Source organism: Acipenser ruthenus, chromosome 40 (assembly GCF_902713425.1).
Source record: "Acipenser ruthenus chromosome 40, fAciRut3.2 maternal haplotype, whole genome shotgun sequence".
Classification (NCBI taxonomy): domain Eukaryota; kingdom Metazoa; phylum Chordata; class Actinopteri; order Acipenseriformes; family Acipenseridae; genus Acipenser; species Acipenser ruthenus.
The window spans coordinates 6,804,540-6,826,585 of record NC_081228.1 but is presented as its reverse complement, the minus strand read 5'-3'; the positions used below and the strand labels follow the sequence as shown (position 1 = coordinate 6,826,585).

The window sequence follows — 22,046 nt, the reverse complement described above, 5'->3', positions numbered from 1 at the left end:
GCAAGTCACTTCAGGAGTGCAGAAACAAGAGTGTGTATCGAGGAGGTCCTGGTACTGTACTGCTCTCTGTGTATCGAGGAGGTCCTGGTACTGTACTGCTCTCTGTGCATCGTGTATCGAGGAGGTCCTGGTACTGTACTGCTCTCTGTGCATCGTGTATCGAGGAGGTCCTGGTACTGTACTGCTCTCTGTGCATCGTGTATCGAGGAGGTCCTGGTACTGTACTGCTCTCTGTGCATCGTGTATCGAGGAGGTCCTGGTACTGTACTGCTCTCTGTGCATCGTGTATCGAGGAGGTCCTGGTACTGTACTGCTCTCTGTGTATCGAGGAGGTCCTGGTACTGTACTGCTCTCTGTGCATCGTGTATCGAGGAGGTCCTGGTACTGTACTGCTCTCTGTGTATCGAGGAGGTCCTGGTACTGTACTGCTCTCTGTGCATCGTGTATCGAGGAGGTCATGGTTCTGTACTGACCTGCTTTCTCTCCGCAGTGCTGCCGAGGCGGTGATGCAGGGCCGGGCGGATTCCATCGTGGTGTTTCACCAGCAAACCGTCCCGCGCACCAAACTGGACAAGGTCAGTCTCTGCACCCTCGCACTCTCGTACTGTCTGTCTGTCTGTCTGTCAGTCTGTCTCTCTGCTTCCCCCCCTCTCCCCCTCCCTCTCTCCCTCTCCCTCGCTCTCTCGATTTTGTTTCTTGCTTCCTGTTTCATTTGTTTTATCAATGGAAGCGTTTCATCTCTTAAACTGGGTTACAGCCAGCTATTTCAAGCTTCTTGTTTTACAGAACTGTGAAATGCACGGAGGACCGGTTACAACTAATCAAAGATGCATCTTCAGATGTGTAAAACAGGTCACAGCAATCGCAAACTTGAAATGCTTTATAACGTGAAATTTTCATTGCTTTACAACACAGCATGAAACTTTACACTAGTAATGCATTAGGAAAATATAATTGTAGCAAACAGTTTGCCTGGTTAATAATTCATCCACACCCCTCCCACGCGTCCCTTGACATTACTCTCTCAAGCATGTACAGTGATGTTTTTCCAATTATTGTCTGTATATATAGTGATACGTATTGTATTTTTACTTGACTCTCACAAATCTCTCTCTCTCTCTCTCTCTCTCTCTCTCTCTCTCTCTCTCTCTCTCTCTCTCTCTCTCTCTCTCCACAGTGCCTCCCGCCTCCCTCCAAGGTCCTTGGCCTTCCTGATCAGCTCCACGCTGCCACCCCTCCAGGCGGGACCCCCAAATCGCAGAGCGGCACCCCCAGACCTTCCTCGAGCGGGCAGCTGAACCCAGCCGGCACCCCCTCTTCCGTGGGACCCCCAGAAGGAGCGACAGACGAGCCCCCAGATGCCCTGACTCTGCCCTCGTCTTCGGGGGGCAACAAGAAAAGCAGCAGCACTAACAATCACAGCAACAACAGCCTCCCCCCGTCCGGGGGCAGTGCGACCAACAGCAGCTCCTCAAAACCACTTCCAGGATTGGTAGAGCCTCCCAGCGTCCCGCCCACCCCTCCTCCCCCTGCCCCTGCCCAGCAAGGAGATTCGGACCCTGGGAACGTGCCAGCCCAGAGGGGCGGGAACACAGAGGGTCTCTCCAAGCAGCAGCTGGAGCACAGGGAGCGCTCCTTGCAGACCCTGAGAGACATTGAGCGCTTGCTGCTCCGCAGTGGTGGGGGGGGTGGCGTAGTCGGTCCAGGAGGAGATCCCAGTACTAATAACAACAACAACAACGGGAGCTTGGGGCCAAACTGCAGTAATAACGGACCCAACAGCAGCCCCCAAGCCCCCCCTCCTCCTGCCCTGGGAGGGAACCCAAACCAGCAGCAGCAAGTCAAGAAATACGAAGAGCCTCTGCAGTCTATTATCTCCCAGACACAAAGCCTGGTTGGCGGGCTGGATGAGCCCGCCATGTCCCAAGGGGGTTGTGGGGGTCCTCCTCCTCCGCATCTCCAACACCCCCACCCTCCTCACTCCCACATGCACCCCTCCCACCACGGCCTGCCCCCCCACTCCTCCCCGTCCTCCCTGGACATGTGCCTGCTGATGAACCAGCAGGACGGGCTGACACCCGAGCAGATGGCCTGGCGCAAGCTGCAGGAGGAGTACTACCAGGAGAAGCGTAGGAAGCAGGAGCAGATTGGGCTGCACCCCCACCCGCACCCCAGGATGATGGGAGACGGGGGCCCCGAAATGGGCATGACTGGGATGATTAGGGGCCCTCCGCCTCCTTATCACAGCAAAGCCGGGGAGCCGCTGCCACCCCAGCAGCAGCAGTGGCTCCCAGGAATGGCAGGGGGTGGGGGCAACGGAGGCAGAATGCTAGAGATGCACCTTGAGGGAGGGGGTCCAAGGGGGCCTCGCTTCCATCCTGGCATGCAGAGGCTGGGGCCCGGGCCTGGGGGCGGGGGGTACCCTGGAGGGGGCAACCCTGGAGGAATGATGGGCCTGGATCCAATGGGCCCCATGAACCCCATGCAGAGGCCTCCGGGCCGGCCCAGTATGGGCTGGCTGGAGGACATGCCCCCGATGGGAGGAGGAGGAGGTGGTGGTGGCCCCCCAGTTGGTTTTGGGGGGTATCCACCCATGCAGCACCTGCAGGGGGACCCCGAAAGAATGCTGAACCCCAGGGCTAGGGAGGAGATGTTCCGCATGATGGAGAAGAGGCAGATACAAGGAATGCAGAGGCAGGCAGCCATGAACCAGGCGATGGAGATGGAGAGGATGCAGCAGCAGCAGCAGGGGGGAGGCAACGGGCCAAGGATGATGGAGCAAGCTGGGGGTCCAGGAGGGGGGTTCGCTAACTCAGTGGGGGACCCCATGGATTTTCCAGGGTCCCGGGCCATGATGGGGTCTCCGATGGGGGGTGTGGGGTGCGGAGGGGGTCACCAGCAGCCCCCCATGAGAGAATTGGTTGAGCATCAAATGGGGAACCTGAACATGAACATGAACGTGAATATGAACATGAACCTCAATCTGCAGATGAACCAGCAGCAGCAGCAGATGCTCATGACCCAGAAAATGAGGCTAGCGGGGGGTCCCCTCAACGAGCTTCTGCACCAGGAGGAGATGGCCCGATCCCGAGCACAGAACGGAGGGGGGATGGCCGGGAACAAGATGATGATGCCGGGTGGCGGACCCTTCCCTAATCAAGGACCCTTCCCTGGGGGCCCAGGAGGCTACCTGCCCCAGGACATGGGCAACCCCCAAACCCCGCAAGAAATGTTCAGCCCCGACCAGCAAGGGCCGCCCATGGGGGGCACCTCCAGACTGAGCCACATGCCCCGCAGTGGTGGGGGAGTTCTGGGGGGGCGCAGACCCTCTGACCTCACCATCAACGTTCACCCCATGAACTCCCCCGGCATGCCTCCCCACCACCTGAAATCCCCCACCGTCAACCAGGTGCACTCCCCCATGCTTCCCTCCCCCTCGCCGGCCGGCCTCAAGTCTCCCCAGCTGTCCTCGCTAGGGGGACCCCCCAATCCCGGCCCCCCGCCCTCCTCTTCCATGAAATCGTCCCCGCAGGTGCTCGGACCCTCATCTCTGGGGGTGCGCTCTCCCACAGGGGGGTCCCCCAGTAGGCTCAAGTCTCCCTCGGTGCCCGTCCCCTCCCCTGGTGCTTGGGCCCCCTCCCCAAAGACTGCACTACCCAGCCCGGGGGTGCCTCAGGGGGGTAAGGGCGGGAACGCCATGGACTCAGGTGAGAAGGCAGGGTTTTGGTATTGCGGTTCTAAATCTGTGGTCCTGAAAGCTTCTCACAAGGTCCATGAGAGGACTATGAGAACTATTCTCAAATTTAAATGGAAGTTATTTCAGTAAAAGTTATCAAATGGCCCAATAGCAGAGACTGAGAGCTCAGAGCAGTGCATTGTTAAGGCTTTCGTTCTTATGAACATGTGAAGCACTAACAAAATATAGCATTTTAAAATAAATTGTCCTGCGCTGGAGACTAACCACTGTGTAAACCAAGGCCTGCGTAAGCATGTGGTTAACATTCAAACTGTGCTCTCTTGTCACCCCTCATCGCAGTGCCTTCAAGGTCTATAGATGTGACTGCGTTGTATTAACTTACAAAGTACATTTAAAAAATATATATATTTAACAACAATTATAAACCAGTTAGAAGTAATATCGGAATTGTGTGTGTGTTTTTGTGTAATATTATTTAGTTTGAATGTCTTCTGTTTCAGTGTTCGGTGGCTCCCTCTAATCAAGCTGACAGCGTATTTTCTCTTGATCTCTGTTTGATAGCCCCTCTCGTGCCTGACACTGCAAGAAACGCATGCAACTGAACACTTAAACGTACAACGTCTTGACCATACCTCTATAAAGTGTTGGGTTTTGAACTAATCCCGTTTCTCTCTGCCCCCCTCCCCTCAACCACAGGCCCCCACCCCCCACGGAGCAACACCTGCGGAGGCATCAATCCCAGCATGCCGTTCACCTCCTCCCCGGGAGGCGCTCCTTCCCAGAACCCCCTGTCCCTCATCATGTCCCAGATGTCGAAGTACGCCATGCCCAGCTCCACACCCCTCTACCACGACGCCATCAAGACCATCGCCACCTCGGACGACGAGCTCCTGCCAGACCGCCCCCTGCTGCCCGGAGGGAACATGGCAGGTGAGAGCAGAGGGGCGCGGGTAGTGATCCTAGACAGGCAGGGCTGTCTAGTCATGGTCCTGGAGAGCTGTGATTCCACTCCAGGTTTAACAGGTGAAATGAGATCATGAACCAATTCAGGGGCTGGACAGAGGTTTCATTTGGTTCAGTTTAGAACAGGGTTGGAACAAAGACCAGGACTGGAAGGGCCACAGGGACCGACTGGAGACTTCATATAGTCGGTCATATGAGACCAGAGGGAAGTGGAGGTTTTCACATAGCCTTCAAAAGAGCGTTGAGGAACGCACGGCGCTGCCCCAGGAACTGGGGATTTGACCCAGCAATCGGAATGCAGACAGACACTAGTTAAGATTTCATTCAGCCTTCAGAGCAGTGCAGTGTAGCAAATAGAACTTAAAATGCAAAGGTTTCTAAGTATGTAGTGAAGATCAGGACTGGGAGAAAGACTCGCATGTGCCTAGAGGTTGAACACTTTTGTAATTTCTTGATGTATGTCGATGGATTTATATACATTCTCTCTCTCTCTCTCTCTCTCTCTCTTCTCTCCAACCCCCAGGTGTCGGGGGTAACCACCAGCCCCCTCCGATGCACAGCCCCATGGGAATGGTCCTGCCAGGGCAGCAGCCCCCTCTATCCCACGATCCCTCTGGGCCAATGCTACACTCCCCAAACCCTATGAACATGCCCAGCATGCACGGCGGTGGGGGGAACCCCATGCTCATGGCGGGGGGCCCTCAGGATCACATGGGCCCCCGGAACGGCTCCCCCATGCTGCCCCAAAACCAAATGGGTGGGGGTGTAACCGGAGGAGGGTTTCCCAGACTGCAACCCCCTCCCCACGGACCCATGCACTCCCCTGGGATGGGAATGGGAGCGGGGCTGCCTCAAGCCTACCCCCCCGGCATGACTCTGCCCCCTCCGGATGAGGTCATGGTGCCTCATCCAGGACAGATGCACCTCCTGAAGGGCTTGTCCCACCAGCAGCAGCAGCAGCAGCAGCAGCACAGGCCCCCCTCAGCCTCCTATCTGGGGGACGCAGACCTGAGCGATGTGATCCGCTCCACTCCGACGGGCATCCCCGAGTTCGACCTCTCTCGGATCATCCCGTCGGAGAAGCCCAGCAGCACCCTGCAGTACTTTCCCAAGAGCAATGAGTCCCTGCAGCAACAGCAGCCTCACCACAAGCAGCAGCAGCCTCCATCCTCCTCCTCCTCCAACCCCCATCTCATCAACCTGCAGAACATGATGGCAGAGCAGCAGCTGCCCGTCCAGCCCCCTCCCGGCCGCCCCCCCATGGGGGGTCCCAGATCCATGGGGGGGATGGGGGGCATGCAGATGTGCCACCCAGGCCATATGATGGGCAGGACAGCCATGCCCCCTCCCCAGCAGGGCATGATGGTGAACAACATGCACCCCCACCCGGGTGTCATGTCTCCCTCCCAGCACAGCCTCCTGGCCCAGCAGAACCTCATGATGATGCAGGCCAAGCAGCAGCGAAGCATGTCCGTCTCGGGAGACATGTACGGCCAGCAGGGGCATTTAATGTCCCCCCAGGGGGCTCTGATGGGCCCGCCGAACCTGCAGCAAGGCATGATGGTCCCAGCGCAGATGAGACAGCGGAGTATATCTCTGGATGGGCCTATGGGATACGGACCGGGCAGTATGGCTAACCTGCCCTTTTAACAAAAAAAAAAAATAATGCATAAAAAAAAACGGTTGTGAAAGACAAACGTTTAAAAAAAATATATATATATTGTGTTTTTTTTCATTTTTTTCTGTTTGGTCAATCCTGATCGTAATGATGGTATTTTAATTTTTTCAGAAAATAAAAATGTAAAAAAAATAACAGGGACGCCTTTTTAAAACCAGGATTTTAAAGACTCTTTGGGGGTGGGACGGGACTTGTACGGTTTTAAAACGAAATCATAAAAATAAAAATGAAGCCATTTCTTTTAACAGTTAACCGAGGGGCAGGGAGACAGAACTACCCCAATTCTTTTTTTTTTTTTATTATTATTCTTTTTTTTTTGGCTACCGCACTGTTGTGCAAGGGATTAGAAAAAAAAGTGCTGTAAATAACATGCTGCAATTTGTGATCGTTTTCAACTGTTCTGTATTCCTGTGTTTTAATAGAAGCCTAAAAAAAAAACTGTGTCAGAAATCCAATGAGTTGCGTGTGCACTTTCTTCATAGCGAATGGGATGAGAGGGGGAGTGAAACTGTGTGCTCCACTTCAAAGGGTTTTCAAATATGTATTTTACATTGTTAGTGCTACAGGACCCCAAATTAATATCAAGATCTCAGTGTAGACAAGCTATGTCATAAACGGTGGCTACTTCATTGAACAATTTAACTCTTCCAAAATGATATATATAATTATAGCTATCTGTTTCTTTGCCAAATGATGCAACTCATTTTGATTTAAATTAATTAAAAAAAACTATTTACTTATTTTTTTTAATAATTTCAATCAAATGCGTCCTCATGTTGTGTCCAAGTTTTCAAAGCTGGGGGGGAGTGGCCTCAATTCTGAGCTGGCACTGCTTACTTTCTCTGAGTTAACCAACTCCATGCTGGGGGATCGGGAAGCAGTGATACCTTTTAAAATCTTAACAGCAGTTCAGAAATCCTGGAGAGTGCTTCCAGCGCAGAACAGAGATTGGGAGCGGAGGATGCAGCTCGAAATGAAGGCAGGACAGGTTTAGGACAGAGTTACGTCTTCACAGAGTGGCTAGGGTATGGCGTGGGAGTCCTGTTATTGATGCTGACTCGCTGGGATACTTCAAGACTCGGCTTTGTACACCACAGTATATTTATTCTAATACCATATATAGTTTAGTAATATCAAATGGAGCTCCCTGTTGGATATGCTGTGAATATGCTATAGCTGATATTTCACCTCCTGGTCCTGAGCTGTGATTACTGAAGGAGCAGTTGAGAGAGAGACAGAGAAGACGATTTAGAGACATGATGCCAAGAAGGCAAGCTGTGAGCACTGGGGAGGAACAGGGGTTGTATGGGGGAAACAGCTGTGTGACTAATGTTTTATTCACATCACTCCATACCATGCTAAGTGTGCATGCGGTCTTCATATTTACATACCTGCCTGTGTGCATGTGCTGCGAGTGTGCCTGTGTGCAGAGGCTTGACACAGTAAGTAAATGTACACCTAGGGTTGAAACCACACCTGTCTATTTTGGAACCAAGCATTGCACTGGCAGAACGTAGAGTGGGCGTACTGCTGTGTGGCGCAGGGCAGCGACGCGCTGACTCGTGAGGGCGAGATCAGGAAGCCTGGTGTGCCGGATTGCAGCCCGTTCCTGGCACCGGATCTGTATGAGGGAGTCCCGGGAAGTGGGTTTACCGGGACGCTGGGATCGGTCGAGGACAGCCCTCGCGTGCTCCGCTGGGTTTATGTCCTGTGATTGGCCAGTGCAGAGTTGTGACACCCTGTTTTTCTTTCCATCTTTGCATTGCACGGGCAGTGGGAGCTTGATTCAAAACAGGCTCAAAGTGTTTACTGATCTGAGACGTTCTCATAAAGAAAAAAAAAATTTGTCAGGAACTGGGGTTCCAGCTGAATGCACTGTCTGCAGTACTGGTGTTCTGAAAATAACCTGCTCACATATTTACATTTTTTAATGGTAATGATTAAAAATAAAAATGTTCACAACTCACAGCTGTTTTAGGTTTCAGTGATAAAGAAGAACAAATACAGCATCTTATGACTAATATCCCTTTTGGAATTAACCAAGTAAGATCTTTTGGGGTTTTTTTATTTGACCACAAATGCATTTCTTCTCCTTTTCCTTCGCCTGTCCCTTGTTTCATGATTAACGCCTCTAACTGCTGTTTCTATGATTTCTTTTGAAATAATAAAGGGTGCTGTTTACGCCTAATTCTCACCACAGACGGGGGAAATACACGACTCGCTGTATAAAAACACCATAAAGCAAATTAAAAAAAACACTGGCAACCAGCGTTTCCAGACTAGACTGTCTAATGTGCATGTGTAAGGACAGCGTTGTGTGATGCAGTGCTGTTAGGAGGTGATGAGGTTAAACGCTGCAGAACCACGAAGGCAGACCGCACCCAGCTCCTTCGCACAGGTCTTGCATTGCTGCAGGGAAGGAATAATATAAAACAGCTTCTAGCGAGCAGGAACCACCTGCAAGGAGGAGTTTGATCAATCACTGCAGCCACGCTTTACGCGATGACCAATCTTCATATCAATTACCGACTTTAAAATATTTACTTTAACTCCATTACTTGTACGATGAATCACATTTTAAATCCATTAAAAAAAATAATATATCCGACCCTCCATTAAATCAAGCTTTCAAATGTTTCTCCCCATCGTAGTGCTTGTGATGTATTAAGAGTGTTAAATTTATTCATTTATATCAGAACACAAACACGTACACACGCGAACTGCAAGTAAGCATTCAATATTTATTCAAAAAGGATTAACATGAATCCAACACAAGGACTAATGTGTTGTTAAATAAGGGATGCAGCATTGCACCGAACACTAATCATGTGGATTCTAACCACACTGCAACCACAGGCATTCAGAACTGGCATGCAGGACGTTGGGTATTTGTTATAAGACCAAGTGATTCTAAATATGTTAATGAAGTTTTAAAGGACAAGATGAGAATTTTTCACCCAGTAATTTAATTCTGTTCCACGCTGTTATTTTTTCACATTAAAATAATTAAGAAAAAAAAAACGATTTTAAGTTGTACATGTGGGCCAACGTTGCATTTGGTACACATGGGGAAAGTAAGATTGTGGCAGCAGACAAGTTAATTTCTGCAAATGCATGGTCGTTCCATCAAAGGTGAGACCTCTAATATTAGAGAATTCTTTTTTTTGGTTGCCACTTATAGGCAAACATTTCCATCTACAGTCCCTATTGCAAGCCTCTATTTGCTGCAGCTAAGCCCCTATTGCAAGCCTCTGTTATGATATTTGCTGCAGGTAAGCTAGCTTCTACAGGAGCTGCCACAGCTAAAGACTATCCCGTCATCATCCTATTGAATCAACTTGAGCACTGACACATCTAAACATCTGTTTCTGATGTATAATGATCTCAACTGAAGAAATAACTAATATATCAATCTGAATTGTGTATGGAGCATATTTGTACAGTTTTTGTATTTTTTGTTTTCCAGCATGTAACACAGGACTCGTGTAGTTCTGCAAGCCTGGTAGTTTCTCTATACAACCCCCCACACCCCCTTCCTAAAAGTTGTATCCTGCGGTGGTGCTGGTGCTCGCTCCCTCGGAGTAGGACATGCGCGTCCGTCCCAGCTGGCTCAGTGACTCGGCCCGCTCCGCTCTCAGGCAGCCCACATCCCTGAGCAGTCTGAGCAGGTCCTGGCGGAACCTCACTCCCACGAAGGCGTAGAGGATGGGGTTGAGACAGCAGTGCATGTACCCGACGCTCTCCGTCACCGTCACTGCGTGGCTCAGCGCGTCGCGGAAGGAGCAGCTCTTCTCCTGAACCACGTCCAGCATCACCAGGGTCTGCAGGAACAGGGCGACGTTGTAGGGCAGCCAGCAGAGGCCGAAGACCCCGGTGACGAGCAGCGCCAGCCGGATGGCGCGGTGCTTGTCGAAGCTCTGCTGGCTGCGGCACAGCGTCGCCACGATGGCGGAGTAGCAGTACACCATGGCGGCCAGGGGCAGGAAGAAGCCCAAGATGTGGGCCAGGAATCGGCTGGCGATGTCCCAGTTGTAGCCGTGGGTGCCGTAGCTGGTGAAGCTGCAGGATAGCTGGTCGCTGCTGTTGTTGTAGCCCGCGGGGGAGACCGAGAGGAAAGCTGCATTGGGCACGGAGAAGCAGAAGCAGAGCAGCCAGACCGCGCCGCAGATCAGGTGCACAGTGTGAGCCTGCCGCCCACGGCACCTCTTCACAGCGTGCACCACGGCCAGGTAGCGGTCGAACCCGATGCAGCCCAGCAGCAGGCCACCGCAGTAGAAGTTGAGCTTGTAGACCACGCCCACAACCTTGCACAGGAAGGGGCCGAAGACCCAGCCCCCCAGGGCCTGGACCAGGGAGAAGGGGAACGCCAGCAGGAGCAGGAGGTCTGCCAGAGCCAGGTGAAGGAGGTAGAGCTCGGTGACGCCCAGGGAGCGCCTGTTACGCTTCAGGATGACCAGCACCAGCCCGTTCCCGCACACCCCTGTCAGGAAGACGATGGTATTGACCACAGGTAGGAAGATGGTGCGGAAGCGCTCAATGCTGGCAAGGCCGAGGGGGGAGTCGTCCTCGCATGTGTACTCTGCATCCGGGTAGGACCCCGAAGCATATGTGTCGTTATACTCGTCAAACATGAGCAGATCAGAAACCTGTAGACGAGGGAACAAAGGATTGTCAGGGGTTGCTGATTGTAGAAGGGGTTAGTTTTGAATCTTTAATCCAGTTTCACTTAACTCTTTAATGTGAATGTAACAGGGCAAGGAGCCAGGTACAGTTATGATTTGTTTATTTTGAGAACTGGGTCTCCCCCTCCGCCCCTGTGCAAGTTATTGTTTTGTATTTATTTGTTTTTGTGTTTATGTATTTATATGACGGCGAAGTGCCGCTGGCTTTGTTGTTGTTTCGTTTTTATTTTTAAAACGTGTTCTGGCAGAGGCGAGATTGGTGCTCGTCCTCTGCCAGGAATAATTTAAAAACCTTGTGCAGAAGATGGTCACCTCCATAAAAGCCTGCAGCTCTCTGCACTCGGGGTGGGTGTTAGGCGTGAGAGCGAGAGGAGCGAAACAGAAACGAAACGAAACTTCATCTAAAATTAAACCTAGGGGAACAGTGGAGGCTATTGCTCAGCCTGACCTGGGTTTGTTTATTTTTGTGTTTGTGATTTTGTTTTGTTTAAAGCTTTTATTTCGCTCTGTGAGCAAGTCTTTTTGTTAAAACCTTATTTATTTTTGTATTTTTTAAATCAAACGGCGCACGCCGTGTCATTTTTTTTGAACTGCATTACTTACTTGGTGTCAGTGTTTTTCCCTTCCTGCTTCTGGCCTGATGTCACAGTGAACCTCAAATGAATCAGCTTTGACTCTAGCACGATGTGATGAGTAATTCCTTTTACAGAAGCGTTTTGTAGCAAAAGTTTTGCTTTTGTAGATGAGGAAAAAAAGGTACAGGAAATAGATGTCTACAATTATTTATTTCAGTAATTTTTTTTGCAAAACTTCAAAAATGCTAATTCATACTCTGACAAAGAAAATGAAATTACTAGCTAGTTGAGGCACCAAAGATTCTCAATCGGATTTAGATGGGGACTTTGACTAGACCATTCCAGAACCTTGATTTTAATCTTCTTTAACCATTCTGAAGTAGATTTTGATGTGTGCTTTGAATCGTTGTCCTGTTGGGACGTCCAGTTGCGCTTTAAACCAAGTTTTGTAGCGGAGGGTTTCAGATGATTGGCCAGTATCTTTTGGTATGCTATAGAATCCATTTTACCATGTACTGGAACTACATTTCCTGTGCCATTAGAGGAGAAACAGCCCCCATAGAAGGGTATTACCACCTCCATGCTTGACAGTAGGTATGGTGTTCTTTTCTTTGTACGCCTCACCAGACTTTCTCCAAACAGAACGACTATCAGCGTGACCAAATAGCTCGATTTTTGTTTCATCACTCCACAAAACCTTTGACCAGAACTCGAATCCATCATTCATATTGCATTTTGCAAACTTTAAGCGATTGTCCTTGTGACGTTTTCCTAAGAGTGGCTTTTTCCTTGGCCTGCGACCATTGTGACCTTCACCATGCAATACTCGACCTATGGTTGAAATGGAAACCCCAGTCCCACTTGCAGCCAATTCACTTTGAATATCTTTGACAGTCAATCTCAGATTGTTATTAACCTTCCTCACAATTCTTCTACTTGTTCTTGGTGAAAGCACCTTCTTTCTTCCAGACCGAGGGAGTGTTGTGACAGTACCATGATTCTTGTACTTCTTGATAATAGAAACGATAGTTGAAATTGGGATACTCAAATGCTTGGAAATCTTCTTGTATCCTTCTGATAGGTCTTCAGATAGCTCTTTACTTTTTTCCCATATTGGTTTATTGGTAATGACAGAAATCATCCTATTTCTAACCCTTTTATACTTTCTAAGAATGTACACCTACAATCCAGCATGTTCTAGGCTTTTCTAGAATTAGGTTCTGCATGATCATATTGAAATTTCTAGCACCTTATCATAGCATCAAAGGTATGAATACATTTGAATTAGCATTTTTGGAGTTTTGCAACTTTCTTTCCTCATCCACAAAAGCAAAACTTTTGCTACAAAAAATTGCTTGTTTTAGAGAAATTTCTAGAAATGATAAATTTCCGTTGGGGGTGTGTAGACTTTTGACTACAGCTGTATATATAAATGCTCATTTATTTTAAGGAATGCAGATGTAGTTTGTGTCAGCGTGCTCTTGTCATTCTGAGATGAGACATGCCCGTCCCCTCCCTTGTGTATAGCACTATGACCACAGCGGAAACTCACAATGACGCGCTGAATCCCTTTCACTGGGACAGCTGTTCCTGCAACCCCTGCACACGCACCTGGGAGCTGCCCAAGAGCCTCCCTCTATATTTCGCTCTGCATGTGAGGTTGTGTGTGGTACAGAGAAGAGGGGTTTACAAGTCAGTTCTGAAGTCGTAAAATAGCTTGCGCTGTTAATGTGTTCAGTAAAGCTGTGATGACAGTAATCTTTATTATTTAAGCAAGGATACTGATAAGAGGTGTTTTTTTTCTGCAATTGCAGGCAGAGTTCTAAACAAGGAAGTCTCTGACTAAGTTTGCAAAGCTGCTTGCTGTTCCTTGTGTTCGGCCTTGCTGTGCTTTGCTGTTTCACACCTTGTTGTGAGAGGGCTGCAGATTCACTCAGAGAGGCGCAGCGAGGTGTGAGGAGAGAAGCCAGGAGAACTGTCTCCATTTTCATAACTTCTGATCCACCCGTAAGAAAAAAACAACCATGTTACACCTATCAGACAGACAGACAGACAGACAGACAGACAGGCAGATAGGCAGACAGACAGACAGACAGACAGACAGACAGACAGACAGACAGGCAGGCAGGCAGGCAGGCAGGCAGGCAGGCAGACAGACAGACAGACAGACAGACAGGCAGGCAGGCAGGCAGGCAGGCAGGCAGGCAGGCAGGCAGTAGATTTGATCTCTTATTAAGGAGCCAGGAAGAATTGAAACTTACTGTATTGATACCTTTAAATTAGTTTAAACAAAAAATCAACGCAGCTGAGACATGTTTTTGTTTTGGCCGAGGCTTCTAAAGTGTTATTATGTTTTTGTAATTTGATTAACATGTTTGTATTGGTTGTTTTCATTTGAATGCGGGTTTTTTGTGTCTGGTATGCCACTTTCGTGACCAGGTCTTCCTTGAAAAGAGTGATTTCTAACCTCAGTGGAACTTTCCTGCTTAATTAAAGGCTCAATAAAAAAAAAAACACACAGCTGTACTTTTGAGGCTCACAGTAGCAGAACGCCTCCTCATCGCCTCCTTCACACCGAGTGCTTCAGTTAACGAATCTGTCCTGATCTGGAAACCAGATAACAATTTAATCAGCAGCTGCTGCTCCGATTCTGATTCGATAAGCTCCAGCTGCATGCATTTCTTCAGTCAAAGCAGATTTATTTGTCCGTGCCAATCCCAATAATAGTAAGAACAGACGTCACCCTATTTATCAATTAACTGCGATAAAAAATCGCTCTCTGTCAAGACCTCCACTGTTTCGTCTTCAGAGAGAGGGAGGTGAGGGCACAGAAGCAGCTGGTATTGATTGCATCTGCACGGGCAGGAATAATAAACCTAAGCAATAATTAATACATCCAAATCAGTATTTTTTATAATACATTTTTGTGTAAATTATAGATTGCTGAAAAATCTACTTTGAATGCAGTATCTAAGCCACAGAGCCACCTCTGTGTATGCAAATCTAGTATCATAACTGAATAAGCACTTCTCTGGGTAGATCTGAAAACTGACACAAGGACAGACAGACAGACAGACAGACAGCCAGACAGCCCACCCACGCTGTATAACTTGAGCTAATGGAGCCTCTCAATTAGTTTCATCGCCATGGTACAAGCAGCTCTCTAGATGTAAGCAAAACTCTAGAATTACATAGATGGACCCAAGATTCATATAACCCAAGACAGATTCTAATAGATTTTGTGCTAAAAAAATGTCCAAGTTTCATCACAACTAAATAAGCAGTTCTTTCTCTCTCTATACAAATGCAAATCTGTGCAACTCTAAAATGGCAATCCAACAGACAGACAGACACATTATAAGTTAAAGCAGGTTAGCAAGCTTTTTGTAAATTTGAGCAAGTGCTTCTCCAGGCTAGTTGCAAGCTTCCGTACGTGCGCCTGCAAAATAAAGGATTAATACAAGAGACCAGCACACTGCAATGATAATACCATCAGCACTATCTCTCTAGTTGCAAGCTTCCGTACGTGTGCCTGCAAAATAAAGGATTAATACAAGAGACCAGCACACTGCAATGATAATACCATCAGCACTATCTCTCTGAAAGCAGGCACAGCTCGGATACAGAACACAAGGTTTGCCTATTGAAATGTGGTCCATTTGCCCTGTAGTTTTGCAGTTGCCTGTGTTTTATGCTGTACAGTGCACTGCATGCATGGCATAAGCACAATACATTTCCATGCTTTTAATCTAGTCTGATACCCCTTTAATAGAATGATAACCACAGTGAACATGCAAACACATTGATTAACCTCTCCACACTGAGAGGGTTCCAAATAAGCCAATGGTCGCACTTACATCTAACGTGATTTTGGTTGTGTCGTATCCGTCCATCGCCTCGTCTCCTTTGTCCAGTCTTCTTTTGACCCCAGAAGTGAAGCCCTGTGCCCCTGAGTGTCTGGCAGCTCTGTGGCTCAGTCTGATCTGTTTGTTACAGTGTTGTTCAAACCCAGCCGTGTGACAGCGAGCACAAGATGTTTCCTGTTCAGCTGAGGAAGGGGAGGGAGGATTTTATTTATGAATTTTTTGATGTTTTTAGGAGGGGGGGTGTTGACTTGGTAGATAATGTAATGGAGAGTATGATAAACCAGGTAGAGCTTCCAAGCCTGCCCTGCCCTGGAGGGAGCACCCTTTCACTTAGAGGGGCGAGAGAGGGAGGGAGGGAGCAGTTCAGTCTCCATACCTCAAGCCTGGCCTGCCCTGGAGGGAGCACCATTTCTCTTAGAGGGGCGAGGGAGGGAAGGAGGGAGCAGTTCAGTCTCCATACCTCAAGCCTGGCCTGCCCTGGAGGGAGCACCCTTTCTCTTAGAGGGGCGAGAGAGGGAAGGAGGGAGCAGTTCAGTCTCCATACCTCAAGCCTGGCCTGCCCTGGAGGGAGCACCATTTCTCTTAGAGGGGCGAGGGAGGGAAGGAGGGAGCAGTTCAGTCTCCATGCCTCAAGCCCACCCTGGACTGGAGGGAGCACCCTTTCACTTAGAGGGGTGGGGAGGGAGAGAGCAGTTCAGTCTCCATGCCTCAAGCCTGCCCTGGACTGGAGGGAGCACCCTTTCTCTTAGAGGGGTGAGAGAGGGAGGGAGGGAGCAGTTCAGTATCCAAACAAAGACTTTAACCAAATAGTTTTTTTTTCAGAATCTGCTTTTCACAGACTTGTATACGTCAAATGCACAGAGTGGAGGTGAAACTGGGATGTCATTTTGGTAAAATAAATAAAAAAAACAAAGAAATAAATAACATATGAACTCAACAGGGGAGGACCAATCAGGAGTTTACTTTTAGTTCTTGAAAGATGTCACAGTGTGTGCTTCTGCAAATCACGTTCAAAAGCAAGGTCCGCTAACGTAACCCTTTCATGCATGGGACGGAGACCTCATATGGGGACAGAAAAAAAAAACGAAATCGTCTTGTCTTTATACAGGGACATAAGGAAGACGCAAATGCATGACAGCCTCATATGATGATGCGGTATTCCCCCCCTTTGGAGAGTGGTAGCCCGTGTTTCATCTCAGCATTTGGAAAACATAATTCCAGAAAGCTTCGAGCTTGCAGATATGATGATGGGAATAAAATGAAATATAAAATATAAACTTTCACATGAAAATAAGTGAGTTAGGTAGTGTGCTGGACCGAGCTGCATCACAGGGATAGCATGTGCAGAAATACACAGGAGAATATTGTCTACTGGACTAAAAAGCACTGCGGTCAAGCTATCGGACCCTTTCAAATTCGCGGTCAAGCTGTCAGTGCTAAAAAAAACAATTTAGACAGTAGACACCCCCCCCCCCCCCCCCCTCCCTCTATACTGTCATTATTTAGAGTTGCAAGATACGTTACTGTAGAATTCTGGAGAAATTACATCCCAAACTTGGCTCAGAAAACAGCACTTGGTGAATTGGAGAATCTGTCATTATGGAGATGCAATAATAAATAAATTGTCCGTGAGAAATAAAACTGTGCACATATATTACACTTACCTGACTAGCATTATTATGAATTTCAAGAGAAATCACTGTAGAATTTTGGAGTAATGATGAATCAAAATCGGGCCTGACAAAGAAAATGCACAACTGATGAATCTGTCATTATGGAGACGCAATAAATCAGAATGGCCCCATTGTCCATCAAAAATAAAAAAGAAATACACTTACTCCACTAGCATTAATCTGAATTTCAAGATATAATACTGTACAATTTTGCAGGAATGAGGCACCAAAATCGGCTCAGACAGAAAAAAAAACACTGACGCAATAGATTATTATTATTATTTGTTTCTTAGCAGACACCCTTATCCAGGGCGACTTACAATTGTTACAAGGTATCACATTATTTCTTTTTTTACATACAGTTACCCATTTATACAGTTGGGTGTTTTACTAAAGCAATCTAGGTAAAGTACCTTGCTCAAGGGTACAACAGCAGTGTCCCCCACCTGGGATTGAACCCACGACCCTCTGGGCAAGAGTCCAGAGCCCTAACCACTACTCCACACTGCTGCCCTATGAATTGATAAATGGATCTTTCACCACACATTTGCAAGAAGGTAAAGGACAAGACTCGCTTCAAAAAAAACACCTGGTTCAACTAGTTTTCTGGACTCGTTCTGAAGCAGATTTGATATTGTTCAAAGAATATATCAACGATTCTAATTCTCATTTAAAATGTACTATGGAGTACAGAAGACCAAAATGAATGTTTTGGACTTGGTTCTCTCCATTGATAGTGAAGGACATTTCAACACGTCCATTTGACCTTTTGACTGATAGAAATACACTGTCTAGACGGCCATAAGGGGTGTAAGTTTTGAGAGAAAATGTTTCGTGAGAAAAAGTCCCTAGCTCTTGCCTAGTCTATGAAAATTCGAGGTGTTGCTGCTTCACAGAAAAGGTGTTAAAAGAAAAGACAGCGATAGTTCTGCTTTTACAGAAAGTGGTGCAGTGACCAGAAAGGATCGGTTTGTTTTCAATTGTCGAAAATGCAGTATGCAACTGTACTGTATGAGAAAAACTATCTATCAACAAGCAAGCAAGCTCTTCTCTTCAGGTCAAGAGGGACCGCATCTTTTTCTGTTCTCCTCTTCACCCTCAAACAGCAAGGCTGGTCCCAGCTTCCCAGTCAGCTCCCTGCACTGCAGGCATGCCATGCTTCCCATGGCTCTCCAGTCAGCTCCCTACACTGCAGGCATGCCATGCTTCCCATGGCTCTCCAGTCAGCTCCCTACACTGCAGGCATGCCATGCTTCCCATGGCTCTCCAGTCAGCTCCCTACACTGCAGGCATGCCATGCTTCCCATGGCTCTCCAGTCAGCTCCCTACACTGCAGGCATGCCATGCTTCCCATGGCTCTCCAGTCAGCTCCCTGCACTGCAGGCATGCCATGCTTCCCATGGCTCTCCAGTCAGCTCCCTGCACTGCAGGCATGCCATGCTTCCCATGGCTCTCCAGTCAGCTCCCTACACTGCAGGCACGCCATGCTTCCCATGGCTCTCCAGTCAGCTCCCTGCACTGCAGGCACGCCATGCTTCCCATGGCTCTCCAGTCAGCTCCCTACACTGCAGGCATGCCATGCTTCCCATGGCTCTCCAGTCAGCTCCCTACACTGCAGGCACGCCATGCTTCCCATGGCTCTCAAGTCAGCTCCCTACACTGCAGGCACGCCATGCTTCCCATGGCTCTCCAGTCAGCTCCCTGCACTGCAGGCACGCCATGCTTCCCATGGCTCTCCAGTCAGCTCCCTACACTGCAGGCATGCCATGCTTCCCATGGCTCTCCAGTCAGCTCCCTACACTGCAGGCACGCCATGCTTCCCATGGCTCTCCAGTCAGCTCCCCACACTGCAGGCACGCCATGCTTCCCATGGCTCTCCAGTCGGCTCCCCACACTGCAGGCATGCCATGCTTCCCATGGCTCCCCAGTCGGCTCCCTACACTGCAGGCACGCCATGCTTCCCATGGCTCTCCAGTCGGCTCCCTACACTGCAGGCATGCCATGCTTCCCATGGCTCTCCAGTCAGCTCCCCACACTGCAGGCACGCCATGCTTCCCATGGCTCTCCAGTCGGCTCCCCACACTGCAGGCATGCCATGCTTCCCATGGCTCTCCAGTCAGCTCCCTACACTGCAGGCATGCCATGCTTCCCATGGCTCTCCAGTCAGCTCCCTGCACTGCAGGCATGCCATGCTTCCCATTGGTCCCCAGTCTGTGCTGTTTTCACAGTCAGCGGGTATTAACCAGGGTTATGATAACGTGTTCTTTAGTAATGTATATATATTTAACTAAAACTTATTTCTTTTTATTTAGATTTTATAATTCAGTGTTAAGTGAATTCATAACTGTTGCATTCTTACCTCTGAGAAATAAAACCATTTGAGCTGTTGCCAATTTTAATACAATGTGTTTTTAACAATAGGTTGGATTTTTCCATTAGTAGCCCATGATTCTTATTAATGGACCATAAAAAGTGGTTGGCTAAGGATATATCAAGTCTAGAGGATTTTTAATAGGCTAGTATGTATTTTAAGATTACATGCCTAGAGTAAGATCGTTGCTGCTTGTAAATTTATAGTTGAGTAATGTGAGCATTTATCAACTATAATTGGGGCAGCAGTGTGGAGTAGTGGTTAGGGCTCTGGACTCTTGACTGGAGGGTCATGGGTTCAATCCCAGGTGGGGGGGACACTGCTGCTGTACCCTTGAGCAAGGTACTTTACCTAGATTGCTCCAGTAAAAACCCAACTGTATAAATGGGTAATTGTGTGTAAAAATAATGTGATATCTTGTAACAATTGTAAGTTTCCCTGGATAAGGGCGTCTGCTAAGAAATCAATAATAATAGATTAGACAAGGAGGCTACCTGAACTACCTCCACACCTCGCCAATCAAGGGTTTAGATCAACTCCGTGACATTACCAAACAAAAGTTTAGGCTCAATCTACCAAATTCTTGAATCCATCCATCTATTCTACCAAATTATTATTTTTTTTGAATGAACTCTATTAAGTTCACCTGACTAATGGTTTGTCCCAACCTGGAATCTTTGAAAAGCTTGAGGAGTTGATGTTATGTAAGGATATATTCTTCAGATTCCGAAGTATCTCCGGTTTGTTCTGAAGGCTTCATGCGTGCTCACTGTGGTTTACAACGATCTGGAGATATGACCTAAAACTGGCACTGCTGCATATACCTGTATCTCACACAAACACACAGGGAAAGAAAAACAAGCTCTGCAGATTTATTACAGCACTGGAGGCTGCCAACCTGGAAAAAAACAGTTGACTAAAATAATGCTGATCTAAACTTACTGAGCTATATTATTAGTCAACAACACTGTAGCACCCGCTTCTTTACATATTGCACCTCAAGACTGCTGCTGTAGCGAAAGCGATTTCTTATCGTATCTAATCCAATATACGTTATCTTCAAATCTTCTGTTATAACTCAGGTGACCTAATTACTGGTGATCCAATTCGCTTCATGCAGCAGCTGCTACTGTAGGTGTAGGTGATGAAAGGTGTTAACCACATGGCGTGCTTTTCTGTATGGAGCCAGAGAATTAGCTCCGTTATAAATCGGAATTTGCGATTCAGGATTTGCATAAACTTGTTGTTCCAAACTAAAGCCGCCAAAAGAATCGCACATGACCACAAAAAGCCTTGCACATGCATGTACCGCAGTGCAACAGTTTGTGAATGGGGAATGTCATTAAAATCGGGCTATTTAAAATGAACTTCATCACAAGATGTGATGCAGACAGGCCCACCGAGAGGGCGGGGATGACGGGGAAATTACCCCGGGCCCAACGCCTCGAAGGGGGGCCCTGATAAAGGGGGAACTTTTTATTTATTTATTTATATATATAAAATATTTTAAAACAACTAGCCCTGCACAAGACCCTTTGCGTTCCCCACCACCACATTAAAATGAAACACTCCCGTCCTGCACACCGAGCCGACGTGCTTCTGTGGTGTAATGATTGTGTATCCAAGCGCCGTCAAACACAGTCAGTGATTTGAACTTTCGCATTTCATATTTTACTACACCAAAAAGCTGAAAAAAAGGCACAGCAGTTTTATGTATTTTTTTTAAAGACTTTTAAAAACTTTAAAAGAACCCTAAAGTCGCACAATATATACCACAGTATGAATTATTCTATTATTAAGATCTATAATTTGCTCAAAACAACGTGACGCAGCAGTTTGTTAGAAAAATGGTATTGTGTAAACTAAAGTACTTTCTTCAGCTGGTGGTAAACACAATTGGAGAATGATTTGTATTGCTTAAAATACAAATCTATTTACCAGACAGGCTATTAGTTAAGAGCAGAGATGAGTGCTTTATTTTTTGCACGGGATAAATAAAATAGCAACACCATTAAAATGTAGTTTATGCTAAAAACGTTTGATGTTAAGTAAGCTTCCGATTAATGACTATTACACGTGGAGTTTGTACAAAAAATATATTTAATCACTTACCTAAAAAAAAGTTTGAATACTGTAAATAACTTAAACATAACTGCTTTGAGAAAGAGTAAACTATCCTGCTGCAGATTTTAATGGAGATATTGAAACTAATACGCGTCGTTGACAGTTTCCTTCAAACCCATTATGAATTTTTAACATGCACAGCAACGACATAAAGTTACAAACGGAATTTAAATGAAAAAGTGAAAAATTGGTTATATATATATATATATATATATATATATATATATATATATATATATATATATATGAAGACATAAAATAAAAAGATAAGATGAAAATAATAATAATAATAGACAAACAAACAAAAAAATGAAAAAAATGAAACCCTGCTTACTGGATGGTTCTAAACATCAATCTCCTTCACAGCAATTTCAATTTAAACATGCAAGCTTTCACACGGTCGGGGCTGTCATCTGG

At 47.3% G+C, this 22,046-nt stretch overlaps 2 protein-coding genes across 5 annotated transcripts in view; one reads left to right on the top strand and one right to left on the bottom strand.

Annotated features, from left to right (window-relative positions):
- The window catches only part of LOC117397439 (B-cell CLL/lymphoma 9-like protein), a 31,774-nt gene extending 23,588 nt beyond the window's left edge, over positions 1–8,186 (top strand). For 3 of the 4 annotated variants that reach the window (XM_059009903.1, XM_059009901.1, XM_059009902.1), the window contains exons 6-9: positions 491–575; positions 1,178–3,707; positions 4,394–4,720; positions 5,184–8,186. In XM_059009903.1, the coding sequence (XP_058865886.1) occupies positions 491–575; positions 1,178–3,707; positions 4,394–4,720; positions 5,184–6,310 (4,069 nt within the window). In that variant the 3' untranslated portion in view covers positions 6,311–8,186. The remainder of the gene's footprint in view (positions 1–490; positions 576–1,177; positions 3,708–4,393; positions 4,721–5,183) is intronic. The other variant, XM_059009904.1, reaches the window with a different exon arrangement.
- An 882-nt stretch (positions 8,187–9,068) lies between these two features.
- LOC131708040 (C-X-C chemokine receptor type 5-like) lies at positions 9,069–15,593 on the bottom strand. Its single transcript, XM_059009905.1, has 2 exons — positions 15,453–15,593; positions 9,069–10,984 (listed from the first exon to the last, which is right to left on the bottom strand). The coding sequence occupies exons 1-2, from the start codon at positions 15,486–15,488 to the stop codon at positions 9,875–9,877; spliced, it is 1,146 nt and encodes a 381-aa protein (XP_058865888.1). The 5' UTR covers positions 15,489–15,593; the 3' UTR covers positions 9,069–9,874.
- Positions 15,594–22,046: the final 6,453 nt, after the last annotated feature.

Excerpts from the sequence above, each read along its gene's own strand:
- LOC131708040 (XM_059009905.1), bottom strand. The coding sequence starts at position 15,488 with ATGGACGGATACGACACAACCAAAATCACGTTAGAT. Across the intron at positions 10,985-15,452 it reads CAACCAAAATCACGTTAGAT|GTTTCTGATCTGCTCATGTT; the intron begins GTAAGTGCGACC and ends CCTCGTCTACAG.